The sequence below is a fragment of the Euleptes europaea genome, chromosome 4, assembly GCF_029931775.1.
Source record: "Euleptes europaea isolate rEulEur1 chromosome 4, rEulEur1.hap1, whole genome shotgun sequence".
Classification (NCBI taxonomy): Eukaryota; Metazoa; Chordata; class Lepidosauria; order Squamata; family Sphaerodactylidae; genus Euleptes; species Euleptes europaea.
This window is the reverse complement of record NC_079315.1, coordinates 93,782,046-93,794,169: the sequence shown is the minus strand read 5'-3', so window position 1 is coordinate 93,794,169 and position 12,124 is coordinate 93,782,046. Positions and strand designations below refer to the sequence as shown.

The window sequence follows — 12,124 nt, the reverse complement described above, 5'->3', positions numbered from 1 at the left end:
GGGTGCCACCATAAAAAAAAAATATAGGCACTTGGAGTCTCCAGGGATTTTCACACCTCTGATTATTACTTCCCCCTCTGTATGTATTGCAGCTGCACAATGAACAGTGGACTTTGCTGTGAGTTTAAGCTCTTTTTGTTGGTGAAGTTTGTTTAGAGCTCCAAGGAGAGGCTCAAGTGGTCAGGGAAAAAATTCGCCTTAGTTTCTTGTAGATGGTAGAAATAGTAGACAGGAAGGATACTCTTGTGGTCAGTCTGTTACCATCTGTCAAAAAGCCGAGGTTTCCATTCTGCTGTGTCCCTCACTTCCATCTATATTTCATTTGCAAGACTTTTATGAATAAGCCATTTGTGCCCTTATTTTCAGAGGTCCTATTTTAAGAATTTGAGCCAGTCACCTCTGTTATGATGCAGTTTCTTATGAGCAGTGTAGTAATACTTTCCTATTTCACCAAGGTAGTTTGATGCTGAGTTGTTTGTGAATTTGAATATTATTGACATGATCACCATCAAATTGCTATTTGTTGCTGCAGGTTTTAAGATTTGTTATACTCAGATAATATTTGAATTCTATCTCATAGGGATATATTAGTATTGTTACAGTATGCGTAATGCTATGTAATAAAATTAGAATGAAATATTTTTGGAGTATTGACATATAATAAATTATTTTCATTCCTATTTGCATATCTGTGTTTGTTTTACTATACATTTACACTTGCCCATTGCAGGTGGTAAAACTGCTGATGTTTTAACTCTGATTAAGAGCTTGTTTATCTACTTCATTTATTGGCCACCTTTTCTTGTTGAGACTTTGAGGCAGATTACGGAATTAGAAAACAATGTGATAGAAGTGGGGAGAAAGCCACAGGTTTGTGATCTTGTCTGCTGTGCAAGTTCCTGCATCCTTAAACATGAATAATGCTCATGAAGTTCCTTGTTAAGCAGGTGGTAATTAGGGTTGCCAGATCCTACCTGGCCTTTGGCGGGAACCTTTTTTACCCAGGTCTGTGGGTGAGCGTTCTGCGTGCTGTGTGATTCCGGCACTTCCGGGTTTACCCGGAATCGCACGGGACACTCAAGCGATTCCTTCCAAAAACTCTGTGGAAACCATAGAGTTTTTTGGGGGGAGTGATAGAGCATCACCGTTATTTCCAGGGTAAACCTGGAAGTTCTGGCATCGTGCACGCAGTTCACCTCCCCCCACCCCCCAGCTGGCCTACTTCCACCTGCCAGCCGGCCGAGGGACAGCAGGCAGCCCGGTGAGTTGCCTGCCATCATTGTGCAGTTGGGAACCCTAGCGGTAATTTGAGTTCTGCGGAACAATACAAGTCAAAAAGTTTTCCAGAAAAAAATTCCAATACCAATCAGAGTGTGATCTGATTTAATATTTATTTTTATTTATGTTTAGTAAACAAAAAATGAAAAGTACACAATGTTAATTTTATGTCCCAATACTAACAAATACTTGACCCAAAATAGCTGATTAGGAAAATATATAAAATGTGGTTTAAATGTTATATTCAAACAAATTCAAAGTTTATATGAAATTTTATTTTTATAATACTTGTGAACATTTAAAGACAAGATAGCATTTCTCTCCTTTACATTGTTTACACCCCGGAAAGTGCTGACACACTACCTTTAGCAATTCCAAAGGACTGTGACAGATACGCAGTCGTACAAGGTTGTCCACTCATCTGTTTCAACAGAATGTAACACTCTTCCACTGGAGATCCTCAGTTTCACCTTCACACTCCACAGTATCACTTGAATTACTTGTAATTACAATATACCTTCCACCACGTGAGGAGACATATAATCAGAATGTTATCTTTATAATTTTTTAAAAATTTCATATCCATAAAAATACAAACCAACATAGAATACATAAAAAAAAACACAATACAGACATAAAATCTAAGATATATAAAAACAAGCTTTAACTGGGTGAGCATATAGAATTTTGTTTCCGTCTTGTAATCTTCCCTAAATTATGCTATTCTAGCTTGATGACATTAAATATGCTGCTTTTTATTCAAACATTCACTCTCACGATATATGTACCATGCACTTACATAAAAAACTATTATTAAATTAAAACTGTTATTAAATTCTTATTTTAACATTCATACTAACTTATTTATAATCACTAGATTTTGTTTTATACTTTTCCAGTATAGATTTATAGCTAATCATTTTCATTTCTATCTATACATATTTTACGAGACATATACATAATATAATTTCCAGGTGGTTTTTTTTTTAACTCTTTACATGGGACAGAAACAGCACTAAGAAGGATAATTGGACTAGTTTGATGGGGGAAAGCTGGCTGGATCCAACCCAATAGTATTAGAGTACATTCTTTGTATCATTGAGAACCCCTTCTTCGTTGGTTCTCAAGGAATATTATTTATTTTTAAATAGATTTTACCCACTTTTCCTCCAAGGAGCTTAAGGCAGTGTAACAGGATTAAAACCATCAGGCTTCCTGGGGAAACTGGAAACATGGGCCCTGTGGTTAAGCATGCTCCATCCTGCATTCTCATTGTCTACATAATCTAGTTGGTTTTGCTGTGACTTAATTGAACAGTAGTAAGATCATGGCCTTAAACTAGGTAAGGTGCAAAGTATTTTCAGATTTGTATGAAGAATGATGATGAGAGGGAGGGCATCTTGGCCATCTTCTGGTCACTACGTGTGGGAGGGAGGTAGTTGTGAATTCCCTGCATTGTGCAGGGGGTTGGACTTGATGACCCTGGTGGTCCCTTCCAACTCTATGATTCTATGATTCTAAGAAATACTACCACAAGATATAAAAAGGCATGCATCTAAGGTATTTGCACCATTTTCCCCTCTGATAATACTGAAAGATCCTTTAATTGCAAACCTTACTGTAGTACTTTTTCTGAGTACGCCTCATTAGATTTGACGTAGTTTAAAGAATCACAGTAACAGCTGTTGAGCATAAAATGCTCCAGAAAAAATTTATAATGAAGGAAACTGTAAGCAGGCAGGTGAAATTAAAATGGCAGTGGATTACCATTTATTAATTTAGCATTTCTCATTACTTTGTTTTTTAAGACAGTCTTTGCAGCAGCAGTTCTTGGGTCTTTCCAGCCAGCCTCACCAACTTCACTCCAGAACTTACTGTTCACGAGACTGGATTGCTCTGTCTCAAATGCACGTCCCACATGTCATGGGATATTAATATGTTGTTCCTTGCTAAGCTGTTGAAACCTGCTTTTGAAACATTTGGTTCTTGTGAGTTCAGGATCATAACAAGGAAGGTTTTTATTCTTAGTGGAAGTGACTTCAGCCTGCAAAGCACAGCATGTGTGCTGCAGTGTCTAGTGGCTGGTCCACCCTGTGCTATTAATACTAGAAGTCTTTTTACGTGTTGAGAGGACTAATCCAGTCAGCAACACTCTTTTTTATATACAAATGGGGGAAACTAAGATGCAAAAAAGTGAGATGACTTTCCAAGACAACTCAGCCCTAGATGAGCTAAAGAACACACACGACAGCTCATCAGTCTCACTTTTGTATTAAATTTGCTGCTCTTCAGATTGTGCGTGTGTGTAATCCTCGCATATGGACTGCTCTTCATTATATATATATATATATATATATATATATATATATATATATATATATATATATATATATATATATATATATATATATATATTACTGTATAATCCTCTGAAATGGACTACAAACCATGTCTGTGATCAGTCAATCGATTCCCCAACTTCTTCTGTTTCTTGCGTTGAAGACTTTTATTAGAAAGACTTTTATTAGAAAGCCGAAGTCAGTCACTAGAAAAGTGTATCCGTTTTCTCCGCCCCTCCTAATTACAACAACCCAAACAATTGCTATACAGAACCAGAAGGTCCTGTTCAATAAACTGGATTGATGCATTTTCCAAACAGCTGTTCTTTGGGCTTAATACCATGCAGAAATCCGTAAAGCATTTGTTTCAGTGGCTAGATGATTCCTTAAAACCTACTGTCTCACAGTTTGTACAAATAATTTCATTTTTCTGTGGGTCAGTTGCCTCACTGCAGCAGGGAGAATGTCTGCCTCCAAGGACCATTATGAGTATTGGTTAATATTTGTAAAGCACTTGACAATGAAAAGCACAAAATAAGTACTTGACAAAGAGCAAAGGCTTGGCCTCGTTCCAGGCTGTAAGTAACTCATCTTCCTTAGCCCTGCCAAATTAATCTAAAATGCTCCGAAACAAGACCTGTTCAGTAAGATGCTCAGTAAGGTGTCACTGTGCAGCTAGTAGAGGTTTTTGACAGATTTCCTGGGGGCTAGCAATCTAATATAATTTCTCACCTGCCCTACTATACTGGGGGTCTCCGCAGAAAATTAAGAAGACAGAGGGAAAACTGGGTTCAAAGGAGGTCGGACGTGGGGCTGAGTATAACCTACCCAAGCCTGGATTGATAACTGAGGTAAAACTGAGAGATGATTTGCTGTTTAAATAAGAACAAAGTTTATTTCCAGACACACACACCCTACTGAGTTGAATATTAACACACACCAGGAGTTGTGGGATGTTAGTTTTTACACAGCTCATACCTCAGGAAAACCCTGTCTCAGGTAGGTTTATAAATACCACCACAGCACCATGCTGAAACTTAGCTATTCTCCAGGCCCAGCAAAACCTTGCTGGCCTACTGTAATACTTCAGTATACTCAGTTCCCTTCTCAAGCCAGCCCTCTGGCATGAGACTATATTCAGCGGGGGGCGCTTCTTCGTTTGTGTATGAAGCTCCTTTGAGTCTCCAAGTCATAATTTTTTTTTTGAAGGGTCTCAAAATTAATCTTATTAATTATTTGATTAATAAGCTGAAACAGTTTTGAACAATCAAGCTGATAAAACCTGCGGTTTATTAATGAAATAATGGGCGAAAACACATGGTCGCTTTAGCCTCCTTAATTCCCTGTTTCAGCCAGGATCCAGCCAGGATCGAACGCATGCGTTTCGCCGAATGTGCGTTCGATCCTGGCTGAATCCTGGCTGAAACAGGGAATAAAGGAGGCTAAAGCGACCGTGCGTTTTCACCCAATTATATTTCCCATCTAGGCAGGTGAAAGGAATGCAGAGATTCAAGCCACATGGACCTGTGACATGGTAAAGATTCCTGAAGTAGACATTTGAGTCTTTGTAGAGGGCTGCTTCTAACAAATCGTTCCTTTGTCTCTTTCTTTTATTAATAAAACATGCTACACATTTTGTTAGGGGATAACATGGGAGAGTAGACTTGCTATGAGAAAGAATCATTCATTCAGCTTCAAATGGAAGCAAAGAAGTAAGAATCATCTGCCTACATTGCCTTTTGTCACCTGTATTCTTGTTTATTGACTTGATGAGGAATTACTGTTACGAAAATCTGGAGAAAGTAGCTACTGTCAGGTACAGTGTAGGAATTTCCTGTTCAATCTCTGTCAGTGCATCTCAGTTCATCAGCTATTTCAGACTTGGCTGCTTGCTCTTGAGTTATCTTTAAGCTTATGTAGAATTGTGAACTGGATACTTGGGGAAAGTGCTAAACCAGTGGTTCCCAAACTTTTCGGTCCACCGCCCCCTTGGTTCCACAAATTCATCCCCAGCGCCCCCCTATCCAACAACACAGTTGAAGGGGCCCACCTCTGGTGCCTCTTAGTGCCCCCCTAGGTAATCCCACCGCCCCCCCAGAGGGCAGTACTGCCCACTTTGGGAACCACTGTGCTAGACTAATGATCCTGGGGTATGAAGTCATTGATTTGTTCATCAACACTTATAGAGTAAAAAACAGAAGTGAAATTTTGTTGTCCCATGCTGACAGGATAGCTGCTTTCCTCCACCAAACCATTCTTCACTTCTATAGTAAAGCTTCATTTGCCATTCTGGAGTGGGTTATAATTCTGTGGAGAGAATCAAGGTGGTTTTCCGTGCTGTTTATGTGATACTAATGAAGTTCTTCTTATGATTGGTTGTGTTATTTAATGCTTGTTTTGGCTTCTCATTCAGAATTTATGTTCTTCCCTTGTCTCCTGTCCCAGAGCAACTCATGCTTGGCCAGAGCAGATTTCGTTTTGCCCTCCTTTCTTCTTTTGGGGGGAGCAGAACACCCTGCCCTCAGTTGCCAGGCAAACACAGGGCTGAGCGGACTTTGGCTTGCTCAGAACAAGCTCCCTTAGCTGATGCTGTCATTCCTCAAGTCAGCGTCCTGCATAGATGATAGGTTCATAAGACACTTACTTGATTACGGTTGGCTATAGTTGGCATTGCTACAGATATATGGCAAATGTATGGTTCAAGTCAACAAAGAAAGAAAGGGGGAAATTGAACTTGAGAAGGGGAACTAGGGTTGCCATCCTCCAGGTGGTTGCCAGAGATCTCCCGCTATTACAACTGATCTCCAGGCGACAGAGATCAGTTCCCCTGGAGAAAATGGCCGCTTTGGCAATTGGACTCTATGGCATTGAAGTCCCTACCCTCTCCAAACCCCACCTTCATCAAGCTCCACCCCCCAAATTGCCAGGTATTTCCCAAGCCGGTGCTGACAACCCTAAGGGGAACAGAGAGAAAGACTCATGTAAACCATCAAATATGAATGAAATAAATGTTTGCAAATACGGTATTATTTGTTAGGGAGTTTTGACTGGGGTACAGCTTCCTGTTGGATTTGCTACCGAGTATACTCTCAGGCTTGCCTCTAATGTGTGAATGATTCCTGTATGAACACAGGCTAGTTGAGAACAAAGATCAGGCCTTCTCAGGGGTGGCCTCCACAAGAACAGCTGCCCAATGAGACGTGTCTATGCGCTTCTATGGTTTAGAAGAAAATTGAGCATTGTTCCATTTAGTACTTTTAATGTGGTTCCAACTTGCTTGTTAGACTATCCAAATAGGATATTGGCTTTAATTTGTACTTTATTGTGTTTAATTATAGTTTTCTCACTGCGTTATAGTTTCCTTTTAACCACATTGAGGTTATTTTAAATTTGGCACATTATAAAATTTTAAAATAAATAGAAACCATTTTTTGGGCCTAATCTAAGAGGCACAAATTGCTATATATTCGTATCACCGATTTGGCTTTCTAATCTAAGAAAATTCAGTTAATTTAAACATTCTTCTCTACAGCGAGGAATTACGGAAAGAAGCACGCCAGCTGAAACGTGAACTGCTAGCAGCAAAGCAAAAGAGGGAAGAAAATGCTTCAAACCCAAACGAGAATAAAATTGAAGGTAAGAGATAAGAAAAGGTAGCATGTGCTGATGCACAGGGTTAATTTCCTCAGGGAGAAGATGCCAGATATCCTCAGGCTATATTGTTCAGCAATTCTTAAGCAAAGCAAATCTTACTGGCTCATGTTCTTGTCTTCATTCACTAGTCCTCTGATAAGGAGTAGGCACTTCACAAATTTTACTCAAGATTTTGTCATTCTCCAGGCTCTCACCAAATGCATTGACTTTATCACATCGAATAAGCAGCTACCAGAGACCAAGGGTGTTCCAGCACCCTCATATCTGGAACCCCCATTCTCTTAGCACCTATATTGCTGAGTTTTAGGTACTGGGTACAAACATTCTTATTTATCCTGCCTTCTGGTGGGATGGAACATTGCTATCCTGCTGGTCATGCTGCAGAATCTGTTTGTCTTTGTGGGTTTATTTTACTTATTTTGATTTTTTCCCCTTGTATCGTTAAAATTGTTGTAAGCTGCCTTTAGGATCCTGTTGTTGATCGGGAGGGTAAAGATATGTTGAATGGATCGGTATAACTTAATGGCAGGTTTTAAGAACTGAGACTATAACTTTACCTCTTCATCTGTATAGTTTGCCCAGGGTTACATCTCTTACAATGCAATCCTATGCAGAGGTACTCTAGTCTAAGCCTATTAAAATCAATGGATTGGAGTAACTGCATAGGATTGCAATGTCGCAAATGTAAGTCTGCCCACAAACTGAAAAAACAATATGCACAAACGGAATGTATTTGCTTGTCTGACAGCATTATTGTCTTCAGCACTTTATTGAGTGCTCTCAGACACCTTAAAAAACTGCTGCATTCTTACTGATTTATTTGACTTACATCATTGACCTCTCCTCCCTTTTATCCTCAAAGCAACCCTGTGTGGTAGGTTAGGCTGAGTGTGTGTGATGGGACCAAGGTCCCCCAGCAAACTTCTGTGGCAGAGTGGGGATTCAAATTTGAGTCTCCCAGATCCTAGTCTGACACTCTAACCCAGGGGTATCGAAGTCCTTTGTTTTGAGGGCTCAATATGACAGAAATGTCACTTGGTCAGGCTTTTTACTTAAAATACAAACATGCTTAAAACAATAACACTCTTACCATAATGTCTTTTATAATAGAATCATAGAGTTGGAAGGGACCACCAGGCTCATCTAGTCCAACTCCCTGCACAATGCAGGAAATTCACAACTATTTCTCCCTCACACACCCCGTGACCCCTACTCTATGCCCAGAAGATGGCTAAGATGCCCTCTCTGTCATGATCTGCCTAAGGTCATAGAATCAGCATTGCTGACAGATGGCCATCTAGCCTCTGCTTAAAAACCTCCAGGAAAGGAGAGTTTACCACCTCCCAAGGAAGCCTGGGCCATTGAGGAACCACTCTGTTAGAAAATTCTTCCTAATGTCTAGATGGAAACTCTTTTGATTTAATTTCAACCCCTTGGTTCTGGTCCGACCTTTTGGGGCAACAGAAAACAACTCGGCACCATCCTTTATATGACAGTGTCAGCCCTTGGCCCACAGAACCAGAAATCACCACAAAGTCATATAGAGTCCAAACAGATGGCTTTTACTGATCAAATAGGCATACAGTGCAAACGAATAAAATGACAGCTATGAGAGACTCACTAGCTGGGAGATATTATAAGGCAGGAAAGGCGGGAGATTACACGCATAAGCTGAATACAGTTTCCCAGGAGCTGAGTTCCCAGGCCTAGGTATGCGACCTTGGGGGGCAGACAATACAGCGCAGACACAGAGGCAATAACGAAACCGAGATAGCAGCCTGACATTCTGCTCCCCTCAAGGCCCCCTCCCAGTTCGCAAGGGGGCTGGCCTGTCCGGGTAAGCAATGTGAAAGGCGTCGACGAGGTCGGGGGCGGAGACATCCCGTGCGCGCACCCATTCGTCATAGGCAGGGGGGAAATGTTTCCAACGGACTAAATATTGCAGATTGCCATGGTGAACACGGGAGTCAAGGATCTTGGAGACTTCGAAGTGTTCTTCCCCCCCCACCATGATGGGTTGCGCAGGCGGTGGGTCCGGATGCCACTGTGGAGAAGCAACATGGGGTTTGAGGAGGCTTATGTGGAAAACAGGATGCACACGCCTCAAGGATTTGGGGAGAGCCAGTTCCACTGTGACAGGGTTTATGACCCGAGTGATGGGGAAAGGGCCAATGAATTTGGCGCTGAGCTTATGGCACGGTTGGGTGGAACGGAGATTTTTGGTGGAAAGGTAAACCAAAGCACCCACTTGCAGATCACCCCCGGGGGAGCGATGTTTGTCAGCTTGCGCTTTGTATTTACGTTTGGCCCGGTCGAGGTTGCTAATGAGCCAGGGCCAAGTGGTACGGAGGGCGTGTGCCCAGGAGGCAATGTCGGGGTTCCCCTCCCCCTCTACATCATCTGCAGGAGTGATGGGACTGAAATCTTGTCCATACACAGCAAAAAACGGGCTAAAACCTGTGGATTGATGCATGGCATTATTGTAGGCATATTCTGCTAAAGGTAACAGTTCCACCCAGTTATCCTGGTGGTAGTTAACATAACAGCGCAAATAACATTCAAGTACAGCATTGACACGTTCAGTTTGACCATCAGTTTGAGGATGGTATGCACTAGATAACCCCTGTTCCACCCCCACCAACTTGAGGAAAGCTTTCCAAAACTTAGAAACGAAACCACTTCCGCGGTCACAAATTATCTTACGCGGAAACGAATGTAAACGAAAGATATGCGTCACGAAAAGGCGGGCCAGTTTCTGAGCAGAGGGGATCCCTGCGCATGGAATCAAATGTATTTGCTTAGAAAACAAATCAGTAACAACCCACAACACAGTTTTACCCCCACTGAGAGGGAGATCAGTCATGAAGTCCATAGCAATCACTTCCCAAGGTCTGCTGGGCGTTTCAAGAGGTTGCAGCAGTCCCGGGGGTTTGCCCTGCGATCGTTTCGCAGCGGCACAAACGGGACAGCTGCGGATGAAGGAGTCAATGTCGGAACGCATTCCCCCCCACCAGAACTGTCTGCGCAATAAGTGAAGGGTCTTCAGAAACCCAAAGTGCCCAGCTGTTTTGGCTCCATGAGCTAAATGTAAAACGTCCTTTCGGAGAGCTTTGGGTACATACAATTTTGAGTCCTTGTACCAGGACCCCCCTTGTTCCAAAACACCAGGAGGTAGGGTATGAGCGGAACGTTCTAAAAGGCACTGGTCCCGAAGGACAGCTAAAAAGGACTCGGAGATGGGGATTTTGGAGGGGGCCCCCCCGTCGGTCATGGAGATCTGAGAAACAGTTTTAGGGCTAGTGCTTACGTGCGGCGGCGCGCAGACTGCAGGCGGCTGGGCGGTCGGAGGGGTAGGAGGGGCGGGAACTCCGGTCTGTTGCAGTGGCGGCTGGGCAGCCGGTTGGGCTGGCGGAGCTTGCGAGTTAGGGAAGGTGTGCTGATGCTGGGATCGGGTTTGCACAGCCAGCATAGGTAGGGCCCCACGTTGCATAGGGGTGAACAGAGAGTTGGTGGGTCTTTCGAGTTTTACCGGGTATTGTGGTAAACGGGAGAGGGCATCCGCGAGAACGTTCTGCTTCCCAGGGACGTGCTTCAGGGTGAAACGGAACTGAGCAAAGAACTCCGCCCACCGTTGTTGTTTCGCCGATAGCTTATGGGACCCCGTGAGGGCAGCTAGATTTTTGTGATCGGTCCAAACCTCAAAGGGGACTTTAGACCCTTCCAAGAATTGCCGCCATAGAGTCAGTGCATGATGAACTGCAGAGGCCTCTTTCTCCCAGATGGGCCAGTTTAATTGAGCGTGCGCAAATTTTTTTGAAAAGTAAGCGCAAGGGTGAAGAAGACCGTCCGGTCCTTGTTGGAGGAGAGCCCCTCCCATGGCTACATCGGAAGCATCGACTTGCACAATGAACATTTGATTTGGGTCTGGATGCCGTAGCACCGGCTCCGAAGTGAAGAGGCGTTTGAGGGCCAGAAAGGCGGCTTGGCATTGCTCAGTCCATAGGATTTTTGCGGAGGGCAAGGCAGCCGAGCTTACTTTTCCTTTAGTTTTCAGCAGGTCCGTAATGGGTAGAGCCACTTGGGCGAAGTTAGGGATGAATCCCCGATAGAAGTTTGCAAATCCCAGAAATTGCTGTACTTGCTTACGGTTGGTGGGGGGAGTCCAATCGAGGACGGCTTGGACTTTGGCGGGGTCCATGCGAAGACCTTGGTGGGAGATGATGTATCCCAAAAACGTGAGTTTGCTTTGGTGAAATTCACATTTAGCTAGTTTAGCGAAAAGTTGATGGTTACGCAGGCGTTGTAGAACTTCCCTGACCAGAGTCACATGCTCGTCCATAGTTTTCGAATAAATGAGAATGTCATCTAAGTAGACCACCACCCCACGATATAGAAGGTCATGTAGGATTTCATTGATGAGTTGCATGAAGACCCCCGGGGCCCCTTTTAATCCGAATGGCATTACAAGGAATTCATACATTCCGAAACAGCTAGAGAAGGCAGTGAGGTGTTCATCCCCTTCGCGGATACGGACTCGGTAGTAGGCTTCCACCAAGTCTAATTTAGAGAACACACGGCCTTCCTGTAATTGTCCCAAAATATCCGATATTAATGGGATAGGATAGGCGTTGGTCTGGGTAACCGCATTGAGCTTTCGGAAGTCAATGCACAGGCGAAGGTCGCCCTCTTTTTTCCGGACGAAAAACGCGGGGGCCGAGTTTGGGGCATTCGAAGGGCGAATGAACCCTCTGGCGAGGTTTTTGTCCAAAAAGTCCCGGAGGACAGTGCGCTCGGAAGCGCTCATAGGGTAAATCTTACTTTTGGTTAATGTGCAGTCCTTTACTACTTCAATC

The 12,124-nt window shown here is 43.1% G+C and overlaps 2 protein-coding genes across 2 annotated transcripts in view; one reads left to right on the top strand and one right to left on the bottom strand.

The window, feature by feature from the left end:
- SREK1IP1 (SREK1 interacting protein 1) overlaps positions 1-12,124 on the bottom strand; it is a 192,970-nt gene that overhangs the window by 81,070 nt on the left and 99,776 nt on the right. The gene's annotated exons all lie outside the window — the stretch shown is intronic.
- The window catches only part of CWC27 (CWC27 spliceosome associated cyclophilin), a 134,865-nt gene that overhangs the window by 67,319 nt on the left and 55,422 nt on the right, over positions 1-12,124 (top strand). The window contains exon 11 of the mRNA XM_056848620.1: positions 7,150-7,253. Coding sequence (XP_056704598.1) covers positions 7,150-7,253 — 104 coding nt within the window. The remainder of the gene's footprint in view (positions 1-7,149; positions 7,254-12,124) is intronic.